Genomic DNA, 21487 nt, shown 5'->3' on the forward strand with positions numbered 1-21487 from the left:
AACTTAGGTATGCTTATGACCATCTTATGTATCTCAAGTCAGAGATTTAACTGTTTCATTTTTAGAAATGATGATCAGATAATCTTCGGATCTCAATATATACATACATACATACATGTATGTATGTATGTATGTATGTATGTATGTATGTATGTATGTATGTATACACTCTGGGGTGTCTCTGGCCAGTTTTCAAGAGGGCCCAATAACCTCCAGGAAAGGTGGAGGTGGAGGTTCAGATACTATGGCTCAAATTATTCTCAAGTGTGATCAGAAGCCAGTGACCTCCTCGAGCTTCTGTAGCATGGAGATTAAGGTTGATGAATATTTACAATGTGGGTAAAGCAAGTTCCATACTATATAATCTCAATTACCTAAGTGTATGTACACTTGCAGGATCTAGAACAACACACTAAGCTGAGCTGCAGGTGACGGGGTGACTTTGTTCTTGCCCTTTTGTGTTTTGTGTCCTGTAATGCATATATTAAAAAATAAACAAAAGCTTCTTTTAAAAACTTTAAAAATGTCAGGGAGCTGAAAGGGGGTTGGTTGGTGGTGGGGAACACCCTTATAGAAGAAGTGGAAGGGTTTATGATGAGGGCTTATGGCTGGGAAACTGGGAAAGGGAATAGCATTTGAAATGAAAATAAAAAATATCCAATTAAAAAAAGAAATAAAAAGTAAAAGCAATAGTTGAATGAGGAAGTCTTGCATAAGTTTATGCCTTATGACAAGCAAATTAGGCATAACTTATGGTTATTTCATCATTCAATTTTCAGCTTTATTAAGATACAATTGACAAAAGGTATATATTGAGATTAAAAGGTTTTGCAATTTTGTATATACATATGTATATGTATGTACATATACATATTGTATATGTAGATGTGAGAAAAATTGATGAAAAAAGAAACCATAAATGTGTAAGAGAGTGAAGAGTCTTTGAGCATATTTAGAGAGAGGGAAGGAAGAGAGAATGTAATTACACAACAATCTGAAAATATATCAAAACAAAAGAAAAACCACAGAACAAAAACTTCCTTCAGTCCTATTTTCTTTCTTCATTTTATGCATTGGTTACTAACAAAACATTTGCCCTATTTAAAACATGCAGGCATATTTCTTATCTCAGACTACATAATCAGGTGAGTCCCTGAAGATCTCAGAATACACTAGACACCAGATATTTTTGCACAATGACAGTGTGCCTGTGACAGATCTCATTTTCTGACATGGCTGAGTCCTTCCTCTCCCACGGAATGTAGATTCTAGATCTCTCTGGACTGGTTGACAACAGAGAAGGGTCTCAATTCAGCATATTCTTCCCGGAAAGAGGGAAGTTTGCCTGCCCTGTCTTGGTGTCATGATGTGCAGCTGGGCATAAATCACAGCATGAGAATCCTGAGATGTATCAGCCTGAAGTAGAAAAAAGTAGAAGGTTTGTGTTGGCCACTGGAAACCTGGGGATCTGGAGAAGTCAAAACACACCTGCTGATCTATGACTTGGTCTCTGTTTTTCTGTCTGTGTTTAGAGTGCTGTAATTCCTTTGGAAACAGGGAAGAAGAGGTAGTCTGTGCCCTTCTGAGTCTAGCAGGTTTCACCTGGGCATACAAGTGTATGGAGGGGTCATCCTGATGTTGGCTCTGCAGCACAGAAACAAAGAAACAAAAGGAGTGGATCTTAGTTTCCCCGAAGGTTCTTTAACCACCCTTAAACAGGATGGGAGAGTGATACTTCAGACATTTATATCAAAATAAACAATTGCTGATTGGGTCTTTGGTGACTTCCTTGGTACTTATAGCACCTATTTGTTTTTTTCCTGTGTTTCTGACATATAATTCAGAAACTTGCCTCCAGCTTTTGGAAAAAGAACAGTTTTGCTCTTAGGACACTTAAAACTACCATGTCCTGTACCTAGATATACCAGTTCATAACAGACCTGTAGGAGCTTCTTAGGCTTTTCCTCAAATTTCCTTTAAATTCATACTGACCATCTATGTCTCACCCAACCTCAACCCACCTCCTCTAATTCATTTCCCTCACACTTTGCGCTGCTCATTCTCTGTGTTGGTCTATACATCATCTCAACCCCCAATCTTATCTCAGTGGATAGAGAATTATGTTTGCTTTGGGTGCAGTCAATAGCAAAATCCATGAACTGGGGATGAACATAGTGGTTGCTATGGAAACAGTAACTTATGATGATTGCCCAGTGCCCATGTTTTAAAAAAGTCTAAGCAATAAAACACACGCCTGGAACCCAAGTGCTGGTGAGGTAGATACAGATACCCAGGAGTCAATGGCACCAATCCCCCTAAGTAATTAACTCCAGGGTCACTGACAGACCCTGTTTCAGAAGATAAGGTGGAAAAATAGAAGAAAACATTAAATGTTGACTTCTGTCCATGGCCTTGTGCTTACATACATGAGCACACACATACTCAGGAATGTGGTTCTCATGTACTAAAGTTTCCTGTTCATTTACTTGGTAGCTTTCTTCCAAGAGATTAAAACCAAGGCCGAATACATCCAATTTAATCAAATCACTTTACCATTGAGCTACAACTTCGGACCCTCATATTGTCTTCTGAGTCTCAGGAAGCATGCTAGTAACCAGACAGATACTGAGGAGTCAGAAAATAGGAGGCCGTGTGGTCACAAGTAAACAAAGCAAGAATGAGATTACATAGAAAACAGGTGCTTCCAGAAACAAGAAGCCAGCTTTGGATGACGCTGAGGTTCAGAAGAATGGAGAACAGAGGTTCTTTCTGTGGTATCCTAGGTCATAAGTTCTTAGTATTATGGTCAAAAATAATCTCACCAGTATGCCTAGCTCCACATTGTCTGCAGACCTTGTGACCTTCACAGTAGCATCTGTAAAAACAAAGCATACATAGTTTCCCCATACATATTCACAGGACCTGATTCATGCAATTTTTCTGATTGGAAAAGAGAAGAGGCCATGATGGTAATGGTATATAGTGAGAATTCAGAGTCCCTGATACTCTACCAGATGCTGAGACCTCAGTTATCTCCCTCCCAGGCCATCTTTTCTCACACAAGATTTCTTCCTGGATGGCAGGAGCTGGTCTGGAACTGAAGAGAAGAAGGTGTCGCGTAGCAGTGTTGGGTCAGGCATGTGGTGTCTAGGTTGTTGGACATGAGTTTTACCTCTTCTGCAGGTGTCCAACAATGCTCTTTGGCTCTACAGCTCCTTCTGGATGTTGCAAGTCAATCTTTGTCTGTACTGAAAAAAAAGAAAGAGCCTCAGCCTGGAGGTGGAGTCTCCTTACTCAACAACACCTCAGAAAGAAGGGACATTTAAAATTAATTACATATGTGTTCAAATATTCTAAGAGATAGAAAGGCTGATATAATACCTGACATTTCACATGTTTCTGAATTACATCTTCTGATCTGAGATTCTGTAGAAATATTCTAAATTTCTCTACTCCAGGCTGCAATTTCCCTTGGGCTCATTTCCTGAGCCCCTACATGGAGATCCCATAGTGGGACCCAGTGCCCACTGAGACCCAGGCATCCCACGTCCTACTCACCTCCTTTCCTGTGCTTGTTCTGATGCCAGAGTCTGAGGAAAAAGAAGAGGGTGAGGACAAAGAACAGTAGGAAGAAGACTACGGAGACCCATATCAAAGACTTCTGGTACTTTGCCAGTCCTAGAACACAAATGATATCGTGAGTGACAGATTGTAAAACAGAACCTACTATGTGAGTCTAAAGAGGACATCACAGAGCCTGCAAGGTTCTATACTAGGTCCTCTGCTATACTATGGTTGTTTGATTGGTGGTTATGGAAAGGAGACTCCTGACTTGTGAATGCGGTTGTCTCTGAATCCTTTGACAGCTCTTAGAACTCTATTCTTCCTACTGGGTTGCATCAGTTAACCTTGTTGTGAGAGTTTGTTGTATGTCTTATTGTGTCATGTTGTTATGTGTTGAACTGATAGCCCTATGTGGCCTGCTTTTTTCTGATGGATGCATGTTGGAGAGTATATCTGGGGGAGATAGAAGGTTGGGGCATCTGGGAGGAGTGCAGTAAGGGAAAGCTGCATCAAAATGTATTGTATAAGAGAAGAATGGCTATCTCTCAATCTGATAGCATGCAACATGGAACTATATCCCAACAGTTCCAGTCAATTTACCTGCCCTAGGTCACCTAGAAGAAAGGCATGTTGCTAAGGATTGATCTCAAGGTACCTGGCCTACCATCTTGTTCCCCACACTGGAGCTAAATATTACAAACTTGAAGAAAAGATCCTCGATGCTCTTCCCTAGCCTTGTACCACACCCCTACTCAATGTCACCATCCCAGCACCAAATAGGATAGGACTATTGAAGAAGTGGGTTCTAGAGCCTTTCTCTGTAAGTAGATGACACATAATATGAGCAATAACAAGAACTTGCTGTCTGAGAGAGCTCTCAAATTTCAACTTGTGGAAACTGAAAAACACATGGTAGAGTGGTTTTTTTCCATGTCAACCCCTCCAAAAGAAAATTCACCAATCCCATAAATAGCATGATCCATATCCCCTCCCTGAAACAGAGTTCTTGCTTAGTCCTCTGTGGTCAGACACAATGTAAATTTCAGTACCTGAAATTGAATGAAACAATCAGGGGGAATTGACACCCTCTCTCATTTATGTGCTCCTCTCAATATCAGTGTTCATCAGAATCCTTGTATTGTAGTCTAGCCTATGAGATTCTGGGTTTCTGGGGATGATGCTAAATTCTGTGCTTCATACCCAGCACATTGATCATCATCCAAGCTGATATAGGAATGAAGACTCATGGGGAGATAGTGTTTCCCATTATTCTGGATGGAAAGTCTTCCTGGATAGGAAAATCTAAGACCTTTGTTGGAATGGGAATCTTTTGGAGTACCAAAAGATTGTGGCAAATAGATTGTGAGAATGATGTATGGAAGGCTACTCGAATATTTTCATCTCTTTTCTGTCTTACAGCTATACTGCAGCCTCTCCAGAACCTTTCACTTCCTACATAGAATTTTCTCAATTCCAATGGAGATGGTAGAGTGTTCATTAATTTTAAAACATTAAATTATTTCTTAATCTCTTCTTATGACCATCCCTGTGTTAAACTTCTTCCTATGCCAGGCAAAAGCTTTCTTGATCATGAATAGTGGGTTACTTTCTGAACTTACACAAGCCAGAATCACCTCACCTGAAACTTTGATCTCCACAGGAACACTGGGGTGTGACAACAGGTAAGGAGATGAGCTTTGAGAACCAAAGCACGTAAAGATACCCCCAATGTTTGGGGTCACAGCACTCAGGGAGAATTCTGCCTTACATTGTGGACCTTGGAACTTTAATCTTTGGTGCATGTAGGGATAGGCATCACCTTTCTTGAACAGAAAGAAAGTGTCCATTGGTATTGATGATTGACAGAGAAGGGTCACATTCTCTCCTGAGGACACAATGGTGCCTGGATTCACTGAGAGGCTTGGTGTAATAGGAGGATGTCCTGGCGAAGAAAAACATGAGTGAGGAACTTCAGTCACAGTTCTGAGGTTCTATTTCAGTATCTAGTCTATATATTCACAAACAGTCCTTCACCCACTCCTTTGTCTATAGATAGATTTATGAGATCTCTGAGACAATTAACCTCACCCTGATATTTTCATCATTATCTTGATGATCAATCCAAGGTCTCCTCCCAGTTGAGCCAGTGCCAAATTGATTCCCTACTAAATTCATGGCTTTTCCTCACCTGTGACCAGAATGTCTTGAGGAACACTGGGGGCTGACCACTCAGAAGAAAATCTGGATGCACCATAGCATCTATATTGGCCAGCAATAGAGAAATCCACAGAATATAAAAAGAAGTTGGCATAATACTCTCCAGTCTGTGACTGGCTGACAGAGAGCTGTGGGAGGTCACTTCTACCCTCTTTGGATAGAGAAAATCTGTCATAACTGAGCTCAGAGGAACACCGGAGTGTCAGGTTCTCTCCAGGGGCCAGAACAGGGCCTTGTTGGTTCAGCAGAGAGGGCTTCCTTGAAACCCCTAGAAAAATGAGATAGCAAGTCATCCAGCTAGATCTTGCAATGCATTTCACCTCTCATTCTGCTGTTACTATGACATGGTCTCTAATACTTTGGGCCATAGTAGTCAAGACCTTTCTACAGCCATTCATTTCCCAGAAACCTCCTGGTTATGGCAAAGCTAATAACAAAGTATTTGGGGGTATCAAAATACAGTTAAATAAAAGACAAGATTTCCTCACCTGAAACATGTATCTCCAGAGGATTACTGGCCTCTGACCACAGATGTGGAGTACTTTCATTGAATCCATAACATCTAAATGGCCCTTTCTTTCTAGATGCCACAGAGATCTCAGAGAACAGAGCCTGGGACATCTCGGTGGGTATGAACTGTGCCCTCTGGAATCTGGAGAACTTCAAATCTTGCCCAGTCACAATGTACCAATCATATATTGTTGATGAGGCACAATAGAGGGTCACATTTCCACCTGAGGTCACCATAGGACTGGGAAAGGCTGAAAGAGTAGGTTTGCCATGGTGAACACCTAGAAAAGGAAGAGGCAGGATATTATATGAGACAAAGGTCTTATTGCCTCCTGCACATCGACTGTGGATGAGCAAATTTGAAACAGTATTTCCTGGAGAAAAAGGAAAGGATTATGAACCTTGGTGAATTGTCATCTGTCAATGCTTGCTCCAGGTTGTGACTTAGCTCTGTCTACCCAGCAAAGTTGTAAGAGTAACAATTATATTGCCCTGCATCTAGGCTTGTCAAAGAAGGGATGGTGGATTTTTTTTCTTATTATTTTCTATTTAGGACCCTCTGTCCCAGGTTCGGGGCTTCCCTGTTTAGGTATCACATACTTATAGGTTCCTAGGGTCCCCACACACCAAATGGTTGCAGGACTCCCTGAGGGGATCACAGAGGCTGAATGAGCCAAGAGGGAGGGTTTTTGAAGGGACCTGCAAAGTAGAGGAAGCGATATATATCTTAGGACTGCTGCACAGAAGTCACAGTTACAAATCACATTTAAACTGATATAAAGTAGCAGAAAGACACATAGTATCCCATATTTCCCTGAACTCTTTATATCTACTGTTATTATCCACCTAGACTTTCATACATAGGTCCAACTGTATCACACATTCTGTGATATTAGGTTCAGGAGCCTTGATTCACTAGCTCAACACATATCATCTTTGCCAGGGATCCTGTATCTGTGGTGATATCATTCATGAAAGGCGAGGGTTTTCTAACCTGAGATGAAGAGCTCTAGCTGGTTACTTGGCACTGACCACAACTGGGAGCTATTGAAGTAATAGCCATAGAATGTGAACCTCTATCTCTGGTTGGGGCTAACAGGACCCAATGTGAACTGCACCCAGGATGACTTTGGATATGTATTCTGTATATATGCAACCCTGGAGAGCTTCTCTTCTTTTTTAATTAGCAAGAACCTGTTATATGCTTGTTGTGAGTCACACTGAATAGTCACATGCCTTCCTGAGGTCACCATAGGGCTGGGAATGGCTGACAGGGTAACTTTGCTGTGGTAAACTCCTAGAAGGAAATAGTAAGCCTGTTTGGAGGAATATATAGTAAACATTGTCTGGGTCTTCTGGAAATTGAGGAAGAGGAAATTCCCAAGGATTTGGAAGTGACTTCTCACCTGTCATCACCAGCTCCAGTGTGTCACTGTGCTGTGACCACCCACCAAAATTGTAACAGTAACAGCGATATTGCCCTGCATTATGCTTTTCCATGAATGCAATGAAGAACATGGCCTTGTTACCAGGCTCCTTTGGAGTTTGTCTGAGCCAGGATGATGGGCTTCCTTCTTTATACAGGAAATATATTTGAGTTTCCATGGTCCCTTCACACCAAATGGTCACAGAATTTCCTGATTCAATCACTGAACCTGGCTCAGCCCACAAGGTGGGTTTCTGGAGGTTCCCTGCAAGAAAGTAGGTGAGCAAGAGGTGGGGCTTTGCACAGTTTTACAGTAAAGATCAATCATACTGTGCTGACTCTTGTCTTTATCCATGAATGGCCAAAGGCCTGGAAATGTAATGGGAGGACCCACCACTCACATGACCATCCAGGTTCCATTATCCCATTTACTGAATGATAACAGTCACAGTCTGCATGCTGTGTATTGGCTCAGGAGCCTTGGATCCTCAGACAAATGGCATACCAGGGTATCTACTGGGAACCTGTGTCAGGTTCAGTATTATTCTACAGATACTCTCCAGCTCCCTCACCTGAGACCAGGAAATCCAATGGATCGCTGGCTTCTGACCACACCTGAGGATTATCTGTATAATAGCCATAGCATCTGAATCTCCACCTTTGTCTAGAGGTTATTGGACCCACTTGAAATCGGGCTAGAGATTCTCCAGAATATGAGTATTGTAAGTCAAAGAATCGGTAGATTTTCTGATCATCATCCATTAAAAGGAAACAGTTAAAACTCTGATTTGAGGTACATGAGATGGTCACAGTCACTCCTAAGTTTACAATAGGGTTTTTCAGGGCCAAAAAGATGGGTTTTTTGTAGACTCCTAGGAAAGATACATATGAAATATTAAATCGGCATTAATAATCAACATTGTCTTCCATAGCTGGCCTGTTGGAGGAGGTAGTGTTAGGTATGTATTTCCTTGGTAATAATATCTGGATCTTAGACTCCTGAGAACACTCTCACCTGTAACCACCAGCTCCAGGGTGTCACTGTGTTCTGACCACCCAGCAGAGGTGTAAGAGTAACAGAAATAATGCCCTGCATTCAAATATGTCACAGATGGGATGGTGAATTCTGCTTTATTGTTATAGTCCTTTTGGGTCTGTCTGTTCCAGGACTCTAGGCTTCCCTGTCTATATAGCACATATGTTTGTGTTTCTTGGTCCCCCTCACACCAGATGGTCACAGGGCTCCCTGATGTTACCATGGAACCTGGATGAGCCCAGAGTATGGGTTTGTGAAGGGTCCCTGTAAGGAAGCAGAACATGAGATTTCTATTAGCAAAGTTGCTCAAAGAAGGTCATACTTTTTAATGATACATAAGCTGATCTACAATAGCAGAGGGACATATAATGTTTTCACACTTCACAAAACTCTTGAGCTCCACTGTTAACATCACCCTTGATTTCTGCACTTTACATACAGCTATACCACATATTGGGTACAATAGCCCTAGTTCTCAATCACCCACCACACATCACATCCTTCTCTAGGATCCTTTGTCAGTTATAATATCATTAAAGAGAAAGCAATGGTTTCCTTACCCGAGACCAATAGCTCTAAATGGTTACTTGGCTTTGACCATATCAGAGAGCTACTCAAGTAATATCCATAGCATGTGAACCTCCATCTCTGGTTTGAGGTCACAGGACCTAATGTGAAAATGGCTCCCCATAGTACAGGGTATATTTTCCATGAGGGCATTGCAGTGGAGAACTTCTCATCTTCCTTCATTAGAATGAACCTATCATATACTACTTGTGATGCACACTGAAGAGTCACATTTCTCCCTGAAGTCACAACATAGCTGGGAAGGGCAGACAGTGTGACTTCACCAAGGATAACTCCTAAGATGGATGAGAAAGCCTGTTAAGTTAACTCCCATGGGAAGCATTGGTACCCTCTTCTCGGATTTGAGAAAGGGAGTTCCCAGTGAACATAGTCCACTTCTCAAGAAAGATCCCACAGTATAGGTAAGATCTTCTCACCTGTCACCACCAGCTCCATGATGTCACTTTGTCGTAATTTGTTAGTCAGGCTTCTATACGAACACCAGTATTGTCCTGCATTATTCCATTGAATTGGTGAGATTGAGAACTTGGCCTTGTTCTCAGTTTCCAGAAAGGTTGTTGGTGTCAGGTAATCGGGACTTCCTTCTTTGTGGAGACGGTATTCTTTGGCATGTGAGGACCCTTCACAGAAGATGGTCACCTGTTTCCCAGTAGTTACCACATTGCTTGGCACCATCTTTATTGTAGGTTTAGTGAAGGCACCTGCAAGTATCAGTATCTGTGTTCAAGGATATCTCCTTCAGATACCAGTGTTCAGACCCAGCATGTTTCAGACATCCCCAGCATCAGCCCACACCTACTGTTCTGCATCTCCTTTTTTCAGAAGTGACCTGTAGTCCCCATCAAGTATGTCCAAACTGGGAAAGCTAAGAAGACACTCACCTGACAGGACTGGGTTCTCGGAGCCCAGGATCAATCCTGAAAGAGAGATACCTGTGAGTATTTTCATTGAACCCTGAGCAGACCCTCCACTTTCAGATGTCTTCTGAGCTGAAGAGACATCCTGATAAATAAAGGCATGGTTGTAAGGTAGATTTCCTCTCAGACAAGACTTCTTCCTCCCAATCTTTACATCTCACCAAGATAAGCAAGGGCTGTGAGAGTAGAAACCATGGCATCTTCCAGTTGCTGCAGGTTTTCAGAGCTTGTCTTCTTGCCAAATGTACAGACACAAAGTGTATGGTCTACACAGGCTGGTTTCTTCTTTGTGTCATGAGGATGTCATATTATGAGGCTCTGAGGAAGAGGAACTGATCTGGGGCATCTGACTCTCTTTTTTATCCAGATCTGTAGTAGGTTGGGCTCCAGAATATGTGGCTTCTGTCTTTTTGTGGTTCTTTAGTTTTGGTTTCTGAGACAGAAACCCTTGAATCTCATACAGTTTAAAAAAACTCATCCTATTCCCTCAGCTACCTCTATACTGGCACTACAACCCAAATCTGACTGTGTTCTCTTCATGCACAGCACCTCCATTGTACCCATATGTATCTGCCTGGATGGTCCCAATCAAAAGAGACTAGGACCTAACACAAAATATGTCTGGTTGTTTCCTGAGTCTGCATATTCACATATAAAAGCTCAGAGTCGGATGATCTTTTTCTCTCAGAGCATCTTCTTGGTTATCATTCATTCTTTCAGCCATACCAAACTAACGGTCAGTTGACTACTCAGCCTTTGAGATACTTTGGGGATATTATATGAAATATTCCTGTGGATACATAAACAATGCATATTCACACAAGACGAGACAGCAGTGTCAGAAAACTTCATTTCTGTCAAGACTGGATACAAATTCATCTGATGAACCAATGTGTTAAGATTCATTAGAAGTGTGTGATCAAATTTTCAAGGCTTTCTGATTTTTTGAGACAGAGTCTCACTATATAGCTCAGGATGGCCTGATTCTCACTATGTAGACCAAAATGCCTTGAACTCAAAGAGATACACCAACCAGACATTGACTACTAAGTGTTGAGATAACAATATGCTCCACTGTGCAAAGAAACATTGCCAACTTTCAGTGTTTATATCACTGCAAAAAATTAAAAAGCTTTACTCTTAATATTTTAATTGTCTAATGTTCCACATGGAGAGCAGTAGCCCAGGAGTCTCTACACCATGAAGGAATTCTGATGGGACCAATCTCTGTGTAATCATAGTGGCTGAGATGTCAAAGGGCAAAAGTCATGTCATGTCCAGAGCTCAGTGTTGGACAGCAAGGGAAGATGCAGGTCAGTGCTGCTGGGAGGATGCATAATGGAAGAGACACTCTGAGAAGCTGATTTTTCAGTTACTGTGGTTTGTGCAGAGGAAACTTGCAGAGATATCTGGAAGAAAATATGATATTTTCATGAGTCTTGTTGATTTGACTCCACTCTGTTGAAAAACTGCTATAGATATATTGCCATTTTCTTAGCAACATATATCATTCCTGTAGAAACAACCCAATCAACACGCTTATGTCTTTGGTATTCCTATTTATCTGTTCAGAATTCTTCCTAGTTTTGAGTTAATTCATGTACATACCCAAATGCCCATTCCAGCTTAAATGTTGCTAGTGTCTTAACTATGAGCCTTAGCATCATCCTATCTACTATCAGTCTCACTTTTAACCATGGTTATGGGGTCAGAATCCTTGTGACTATGAGGTGCACATGATTCACTAACTTTCTGACTTTTTACAACATAGTTGTAAACATAGTTGGGGTATAAGAGATTTTTAGTCATGTAAATGTTGCAATCAAATGGTTACTGTATGCTCTCCTGATATACAGATGGTTCATATTTCAAATCTAATTTGTAAAGGTCAGCAAATGTATGGGTTAAAAACAGAACTGAAAATTAGTTTCCAAATAGAGAAGATTCTGTATTCAAGAAAAAAGGCTAACACTGCACAGTCCCTGAACAGAGTGTCATGAAGGATCACTTTAAGGAGACTACGTCCACCATGTTGGGTGAGGTATGTTCAGAACCACTCACTTAGTAAGTGCTAAGAAAGTATGTGCCCTGTGTTCTTGTTGCAGATGGGTACTCTGATGCCTCCTCTTACTGTCCGGTGTCCACAGTGACAGTAAAATTGACTAGTTTCTACTTTCATCCATTGGCATCTGTCTCATGTGTACAGTTTAAGTTTGCAAGCCACATTGTATCCATCCCATGAAAGAATAGCAATCAATAACCCATGCATTTAATCGAAGGCATTATCCCCTTCTCAAAGTGAACTGATTGACAACAGAAGTGTTTATCTCAAGCTGCATTCTCCCTTTCCTTATGTATCAGTTCAGTTTCTGTTTCTATAACTTAGTATTTGACCCTGTTTCATTGTAAGGAAATCTGGTTAGATTAACTGTTAATTTTCAAATATAAAAATCTAACCTCCAGCAACCACGCATGAGCATCCTCAGGGTAAGGATGCTGTTTGCTGTGGCACTGTATGCTAGAGAAAGGAAATAGTTAACCTGATGAGAGTTGCTCCCTCCCCTGCTGGCCTGGATTGTGCTTTCCTTGCTTTTTATTTTGTTCCCCTAACTTCCTCATTGCTAGACAAGGCATCCCCTCCTCCTCAACATTCTATATTTAAACCTCATCATTTCTCCTTCCTCAATCTTTCTCTTCCTTTTTCTTTTTTTTATTGGAGAGTTTTTTATTTACATTTCAAAAGTAATTCCCTTTCTCGATTTCCCATCCATAAACCCCTTAACCCATTCCATCTCCCCCTTCTTTTATGAGGGTATTCCCCCTGCTCAACCAGCCACCCCTTACTGCCTCCCCACCCTGACATTCTCCTACACTGGGGTGATCCATCCTTGGCAGGACCAAGGGAATCTCCTCTTATTGGTGGTCAACAAGGCCATCCTCTGCTACATATGCAGCTGGAGCCATGGGTCTATCCATGTGTACTCTTTGGGTAGTGGTTTAGTCCCTGAGAGCTCTGGTTGGTTGGCATTGTTGTTCTTAGGGGGTTGGAAGCCCCTCCAACTCCTTCAATCATTTCTCTAACTCTTTATCTTATGACCACAGCTCTTTACCTGCCACTGCAGATTCTGTCTCAATGTTCCAAGTATTCATGCTCACTGCAGGAATGTTGCTATCTTCCATTTAAGACAGAAGAGTAATACTTTAGCACTGTACAACCTCATCAAGGCATATCTCCTGGCTCAGAACACTGCTCTGAGTTGTCATAACTACCCCTACAAAAATTATTTTTGATCTCCCATCAAATAAAACTCCTTTGTTGAAAATACCACACACTTTGATTGTAAAACATGAAGAAATAAAACTGAAAATGAGCTGATATTTTCTCCTTTTCAAAGAATCATAATCTCAAATATGTTGTGTAGACTGTTAAGAAAGAAAAGTCTACAGTCCTACCTAACCCTATGTCCTATAATACCTACCTGCAAGGCATCTACCGACTTGTACACTAAGCATGATCTTTAAGGAAATTGTTTTCTTATCATATATTATGTCCGTTTCACAAGAGAGAATGCATACATTATAATGTATATTGGGTCAAAAATTTACTGATGGAGATGGGAGCCTATGTAACTGTCCTTTGAGAGGTTCTGCCCAGCAGCAAATGGAAACATTTGCAAAGACCCACAACCAAACATTAGGTGGAGCATGGGGAATCTTATGGAAGAGTTGGTGGAAGGATTGAGGGACCCAAAGAGCACAGAAACTCTACAGGAAGACCAACAGAGTCAACTACCCTGAACCCAAGAAGGTTCCCAGAGACTGATCCACACCCACTTGACTACCCATCCTGTACATATGTAGCAAATGTGCAGCTTGGTCTTCATGTGGGTTCCCAACAACTGGATTGGGGCTGTCCCTGAATCTGCTACTTGTCTACAGATCCCATTCCCCTAACTGAACCACCTTGTCTGGCCTTAGTGGGAGAGGATTGCCTAGCCCTGCAGTAACTTGAAATGCCTGGGTGGTGATATCCAAAGAGGGGTTGGGAGTGTTCACAATTGACTTTAACAAAGCAGCTGAGGAGAAGGTGAGGGGAAAATGAAGGGAGGATCTGTGTGAAGGGGTACTGGGAGGAGAGGGGAGCTGATATTGGCATGTGAAGTGAATTAATTAATTAATTATAAAGAGAAATCACCAGCTTGTCTGCTCCTCTAAAGACACCACAACCTGAAGACCTTCCAAGAGGTTTGCAGCACTCAGAGCAATAGATAAGGGACCCAACCACCCAAAAAGACACAGTCACTAAGAATCCTGAAGTGCCCAGTCATCTCAGGACTCATCACCCCACAAGTGCCCTGCCCTCAAATTCCACTCCCCTCTGGCCAGCACCTTCTGCCAAGCAGATCACCAGATTGTCTGCTTCTCTAAAGCCACCCAGGATGAAGGCCTCCAAGGAGTTCTGCTGCATGCAGAGGAACTGGGCAGTGACCCAACAGTGTGAAAGTCTCAATGGAGTTCTGTTGCACACAGGGCAATAGACCCAACAGTCTGAAGGCCTATCAGGAGAGCCACTGCAGCCAGGGCAACAGGTCATCAGTATACATGCCCCTCTGAAGACCCCACAGAAAGAAGGCCTCACAGGAGATTTGCTACAACCAGAACCAACGGCCTACCAGGAGACCTGCAGCAATCAAGAGACACAAGAGGCAGACAGCAGACAAAGACAGACAGACTAGCTAACAACATGGATAACCAGATAGTGAGAGACAAGCAAAAAACCGTAAGCATCAGAAGTCAATATACTTTGGCATCATCAGAACCCTATTCTCCCAACACAGCAAGCCCTGATATACAAACAAACATAAAAATCAGAAAGTTGACCTAAAATCCTATCTTGTGAAGATAATAGAGACATTTTAAAGAGGATATAAATAACTCACTGAAAGAAATACCAGGAAAGGCAGGTAAACAGAAATACTTACAGATAACACGGATAAATCCCTTAAAGAAATACAGGAAAACACAATCAAGCAGGTGAAAGAATTGAACAATTCTGTCCAAGAACTAAATGGAAGTATAAACAATAAGAAAAACACAAATAGGGGCAAATCTTGAAATGGAAAACCTAGGAAAGAGATCAGGAATTACATATGTTAATTATCACCAACAGAATACAAGAGATAGAAGAGAGACTCTCGGGTATAGAAGATATCTTAGAAGATATTGACATAGCTCTCAAAGAAAATACAAAACATAAAAACATTCTAAGCCAAAACATCACACATGAAAAGACCAAATCTAAGAAAAATAGGAATAGAAGAGAGCGAATATTCCCAGTTCAAAGGACCTGAAAATATCTTCAACACAATCATAGAAGGAAACTTCCCCAACCTAAAGAAAGAGATGGACATAAAGGTACAAGAAGCCTATAGAACACCAAAACAAATGGACCAGAAAAGAAAGTCCTCTCTTCACATAATAATCAAAACACTAAATGCACAGAACAAAGAAAGTATATTAAAGCTGCAAGGGAAAAGGACCAAGTAACATACAAGGGTAGACCTATCAGAATTACACTAGACTTCTCAACAGAGGTTATGGAAGACATAAGAGCCTGGTCAGAGGCAGACTCTAAGAGAACGCAAATGTCAGCCCGGGCTGTTATACCTAGCAAAATTCTCAATCAACATAGATGGAGAAAACAAAATAATTCAGGAAAAAAAAAACAAGTTCAAACAATATCTATCTGGCAATCCAGCCCTACAGAGGATTCTAAAAGGAAAACTCCAACACAAGGAGGGTACCTACACCAAAAAAAAAAACAAAAAACAAAAAACAAAAAACAAAAAACAAAAAACAAAAAAAAAACCCCAAAAAACAAAAACAAAACCAAAAACAACAAAAACAAACAAAATAAAACCCAAGATATTAATCATCTCACAACAAAGCCAAAATGAAAGAATCACATACACATAATGCCACCTATAACAACAAAAATAACAGGAACTAGCAATCATCTGTATTTAATATCTATGAATATCAACAGAATCAATTCCCTTATAAAAAGACATAGGTTAACAGACTGGATACTCAAACAGAATCCAGCATTTTGCTGCATAAAAGAAACACACCTCAATAACAAAGATAGGCACTATCTCAGAGTGAAAGTCTGGAAAAAGTCTTCCAAGCAAATGGTCCCAAGAAACAAGCTGGAGTTGCCACCTTAATATCGAATAAAATAGACTTTCATTTTTTTATTGGTTATTTTTATTTACATTGCAAATATTATCCACCTTCTCAATTTCCCCTGAGCAAACCCCCTATCCCATCCTCCCTCCACACTGCTTCTATGAAGGAGCTCACCCACCCAACTACCTACTCCTGCCTCACTGCCCTAGTATTTGCCTACACTGAGGCATCGAGTCTCCATAGGACCAAGGGCCTCCCCTCCCATTGATCCCAGATAAGGCAATCCTCTGCTCATAAACAGCTCAAGCCATGGGTCCCTCCATGTGTACTATTTAGTTGACTGTTTAGTCCCTGGGAGTTCTGGAGTGGGGGTCTGGTTGGTTGATATTGTCTTTCTTCCTATGGTGTTGAAAACTTCTTCAGCTCCTTCAGAGTTGATATCTGCTCAGACTTGTTGTTTGCTACAAGCATCTGCATCTGTATTGGTCAGGCTCTAGCAGAGCCTCTCAGGGGACAGCCATCCCAGGCTCCTGTCAGCAAGTATTTCTTGGCATCAGTAATAGAGTATGGGTTTGGTGGGGCAGTCTCTGGATGGACTTTCCTTCTGTCTCTGCTCCATTATTTGTCCCTGCATTTCATTTAGACAGGAACAATTCTGTGTTAATATATTTCAAACAAGTGAGTGACCCAATCCCTCATGCCTAACCTCTGTATATGGTCTCTACTGCTTCTCTCTACCTTTTGTTGAGTATTTCAGCAAAAAATACTCCACTTAGGTCCTGGAAGTCTCTTGCTTTCCTGGAATCTGGGACTTTCTAGTGAATATCCCAATTCCCCATCCCCCACTGCCTCCTTTCAATTTCCTTCCTCTGTCCATTCCTACATGTGAACCTGTCCCCCCTTTTCCTCATCCCCTTCTCTCCCTCCAAGGTCCTTTCCTACCTCTACCTTCTGTAATAATTGTGTCTCCCCTTCTAAGCACGACTTAAACATCTACAATGGGTCTTGCTTTTTCTTGAACTTCATATGGTCTGTGAATCATACCATTTTGATTCATTTTGGGTATTTTGAGATTTTTCCTCCTTAATATCCATTTATCATTGAGTATATACCATGTGTGTTCTTGTGTGACTGGGTTACCTCACTAGTATATTTTTCAGTCCTATCCATTTGCCTGCAAATTTTATAAAGTCACTCTTTTTAATAGGTGAGTAGTACTACATTGTGTAAATGTACCACATTTTCTGTATCTATCTCTCGATGGAGGGACATCTGGATTGTGTATAGCTCCTGGCTACTAAAAAAGGCAGCTATGAACATAGTTAACCATGTGTCATTGTTATATGTGGAAACATCTTTTGGGTATATACCCAGGAGTGGCATAACTGAATCCTCAGGCAGTACTATGTCTAATTTTATGAGGAGTCACCAGACTGATTTTCAGAGTGGTGGAGCCAGCTTGCAGTTCCACCGACAATGAAAGAATGTTCCTCTTTCTTCATATCCTCACCAGCATCTGCTGTTACCTGAGTTTTTGATCTTAGCCATTATTATTGGTGTGAGGGGGAATCTAAGAGTCACTTTGATTTGCATTTCCCTGATGGCTGGAGATAGTGAACATTTCTTTAGGTGCTTCTTAGCCAACTGAGATTGCTCAATTGAGAATTCTTTCTTTAGCTCTGTTCCCATTTCTAGTAGGGTTATTTGGTTCTCTAGAGTCTAACGTCTTGAATTCTTTGTACATTTTGGATGTTAGCCTTTTATTAGATGTAGGGTTGGAAAAGATCTTTTGCAAATCTGTAGGTTGCCATTTTGTCCTGTTCAGAGGATCAATTAGCCTACAGAAGCCTCTCAATTTTATGAGATCCAATTTGTCTATAGTTGGTCATAGAGCCTGAGTTATTGGTGTTCTGTTCAGGAAATTTTCCCCTGTGCTGATGTGCTCAAGGCTCCTTCCCATTTTCTCTTCTTTTAGATTTAGTGTATCTGCTTTTATGTTGAGGCCCTTGATTCACTTGGACTTGAGATTTGTACAAGGAGATAAGAATGGACCAATTTGCATTCTTCAACATGCCATCTGCCACTTTAGCGCCTGCTATTTGGTGAATATGCTGTCTTTTTGTCACCGGACGGATTTGGCTTCCTTTGTCAAAGATCACATGATCATGGTTGTGTAGTTTTAATTCTGGATCTCTTCAGTTCTATTTCATTAATCTACCTGTCTTTGTACAAATGTCGTGCTATTTCATCACTATTGCTCTGTCATCCTGAGGTCAGGGATTGTGATTCCCCCAGAAGGTTTTATTGTTGAGAATAGTTTTTGCTAACCTGCATTTTTGTTATTCCAGATGATGTTGACAATTGTTCTTTCTATCTCTCTGAAGAACTGAGTTGGAATACTAATGGGGATTGCAATGCCTCTGTAGATTTCTTTTGGTAAAACGGCCATTTTTAATCCTGTCCATCCATGATCATGGGAGATCTTTCCATCTTCTGAGGTCTTCATGAGTTTCTTCCTTTATAGAGTAGAAGTTCTTGTTATGAAGATCTTTTACTTACTTGGTTAGAGTCAGACCAAAATATTTTTATTGACTTTTTTATTTACATTTCAAATGTTATCCCTTTTCCCAGTTTCCCATCCATTAGCCCCCTATCATATCCCCTGCTTCTATGAGGTGTTCCCCCACCCAACCACCCACCCCTTCTCGCCTCCCCGCCCTGATAGTCTCCTACAATGGGGGATCCAGTCTTGACAGGACCAAGGGATTCACCTCCCATTGGTGCCTGAGGCCATCCTGTGCTACATATGCAGCTGCAGCCATGGGTTTATACATGTGTACCCTTTGGATGGTGGTTTAGTACCTGGAAGCTCTGGTTGGTTGGTATTTTTGTTCTTATAGGGTTGCAAAACCCTTCAGCTCCTTCGATCCTTTCTCTATTTCCTCCAGTGGGGACCCTGTTCGCAGTTCAATGGTTAGCTGCAAGCATTGGCCTCCATATTTTATATTACTTATGATTATTGTGAAGGGTGTCATCTGCCTAGTTTGATTCTCAGCCAATTTAACCTTTGTGTATAGGAACGCTACTGATTTGTTTGAATTAATTTTATTCCAGCCACCTTACTGAAGTTGTTTATCAACTGTAGGAGTTATCTGGTGGAAGTTTTAGTGTCACTCAGGTATGCTGTCATATGGCAAAAAGTGATAACTTGCCTTTTTCCTTTCCAATTTGAATACCGCCATTGACTTCTCTTTGTTGTCTAATTGCTCTGGCTAGAACTTGGAGTACTTTATTTAATATATAATGGAAAGCCTTGTCTGGTCCCTGATTTTACTGAGATTTCTTAAAGTTTCTCTTCATTTACTTTGATGTTGGCTATTGATTTACTATATATTGCATTTATCATTTTAGGTATCATTTTAAATACTAATCTTTCCAAGACCTTTCAAATGAAGGGGTAGTGTATTTTTGTCAAACAATTTTTCAGCATCAAATGAGATGGTCATAGACTTTCAACCAAAAGTGAAATGACTCAACTTATCAAATGAGATGAGGAAGGACAATTCGTGTTCATCAAAGGAAAAAATCCATTAAAATAAAGTCTCAATTCTGAACATTTATGCCCCAAATGCAAGGGCAGCCACATTCATAAAAGAAACTTTACTAAAGCTCAAAATACAACTGAACCCCACTCAATAATAGTGGGAGACTTCAGCACCCCGCTCTCACTAATGTACAGGTTATTGAAACAGAAACTAAGCAGAGACAATGTGACACTAAGAGAAGCTATGAACCAAATGGTTTTAAGAGATATCTACAGAACATTTCAACCTAAAACAAAAGAATATACCATCTTCTCAGGACTTCATGGTACCTTCACCAAATTGATCATACAATCAGTCACAAAACAAGTCTCAACTGATACAAAAAGATTAAAATAATCCAATGCACCTATCTGATCACCATGGAATAAGGCTGGTCTTCAATAACAACAAAATTGATGAAAACCCACATACCTTTGGAAAGTGAACAGCTCATTATTCAATGATAACTTGCTCAGGGAAGAAATAAAGAAATTAAGGACTCTCTGGAATTCAATGAAAATGATGACACTGCATACCCAAAATTATGAAACAAAATAAAAGTGGTGCTAAGAGGAAAATTCATAGCATTAAGTGCCCTTTTAACGAAATAAGTCTGGAGGTTCCTCAGAAAATTGAACGTTGCACTACCTGAGAACACAGCTATGCCTTTCCTGGGCATATACCCAAAAGATGCTCCAACATACAACAAAGACACATGTTCTACTGTGTTTACAGCAGCCTTATTTATATTAGCCAGAAGTTGGAAAGAACCCAGATGCCCTTAGACAAAGGAATGGATGTGGAAAATGTGGTTCATCCACACAATGAAGTACTACTCAGCTATCAAAAACAATGACTTCATGAAATTCATAGGCAAATGGATTGAACTTTAAAATATCATTCTGAGTGAGGTAACCCAATCACAGAGAAAAACACATGCCATGCACTCACTAATAAGTGGATATTAGCCCAAAAGGTCGAATTATCCAAGATGTAATCAAGATGAAACTCAAGAAGAAGGATGACCAAAATGTAGATGCTTTACTCCTTCTTAAAAAGGGGAAACAAAAGTATCCATAGGAGGGGATAGGGAGACAAAGTTTAGAGAAGAAACTGAAGAAATAGCCAGTCAGAGCCTGCCCCACATGTGGCCCATATATATAAGGACACCAAAACTAAATAAGATTGATGAAGCCAAGAAGTGCATGCTGACAGGAGCATGATATAGCTGTCTCCTGAGAGGTACAGCCAGAGCATGTCAAATACAAAGGTGAATGATAACAATAAACCATTGAACTGAGAATGGGATCCCCTTTGGAGAAATTAGAGAAAGAATTGAAAGAGCTGAAGGGGCTTGCAACCCCATGAGAACAACAATGCCAACCAACAAGAGCTCCCAGAGACCACTACCCAAAGACTATATATAGACTGGTCCATGGCTCAAATTCATATGTAA

General features: G+C 40.8%; 1 protein-coding gene across 14 annotated transcripts; it reads right to left on the reverse strand.

Annotated features, from left to right (window-relative positions):
- Positions 1-756: 756 nt before the first annotated feature.
- On the reverse strand, positions 757-10592 carry Lilrb3 (leukocyte immunoglobulin like receptor B3). Of its 14 annotated transcripts, none has more exons than NM_001432204.1 (16): positions 10420-10592; positions 10223-10258; positions 9758-10042; positions 9314-9616; positions 8733-9017; positions 8290-8589; positions 7698-7982; positions 6270-6572; positions 5753-6049; positions 5204-5506; positions 3559-3678; positions 3173-3248; positions 3012-3097; positions 2823-2875; positions 1489-1644; positions 757-1416 (listed from the first exon to the last, which is right to left on the reverse strand). In NM_001432204.1, the coding sequence occupies exons 1-16, from the start codon at positions 10451-10453 to the stop codon at positions 1312-1314; spliced, it is 3027 nt and encodes a 1008-aa protein (NP_001419133.1). In that variant the 5' UTR covers positions 10454-10592; the 3' UTR covers positions 757-1311. The 14 variants fall into 14 exon arrangements, 11 of the variants coding, with proteins under 11 accessions (NP_001419133.1, NP_001419136.1, NP_001419135.1 ...); XR_015622112.1 differs by having other exon boundaries at positions 1042-1416; positions 3559-3590; XM_087554343.1 differs by having other exon boundaries at positions 1042-1416; positions 5384-5506.
- Positions 10593-21487: the final 10895 nt, after the last annotated feature.

The sequence above is a fragment of the Rattus norvegicus genome, chromosome 1 (assembly GCF_021556685.1).
Source record: "Rattus norvegicus strain SHRSP/BbbUtx chromosome 1, alternate assembly SHRSP_T2T, whole genome shotgun sequence".
NCBI classification, from domain to species: domain Eukaryota; kingdom Metazoa; phylum Chordata; class Mammalia; order Rodentia; family Muridae; genus Rattus; species Rattus norvegicus.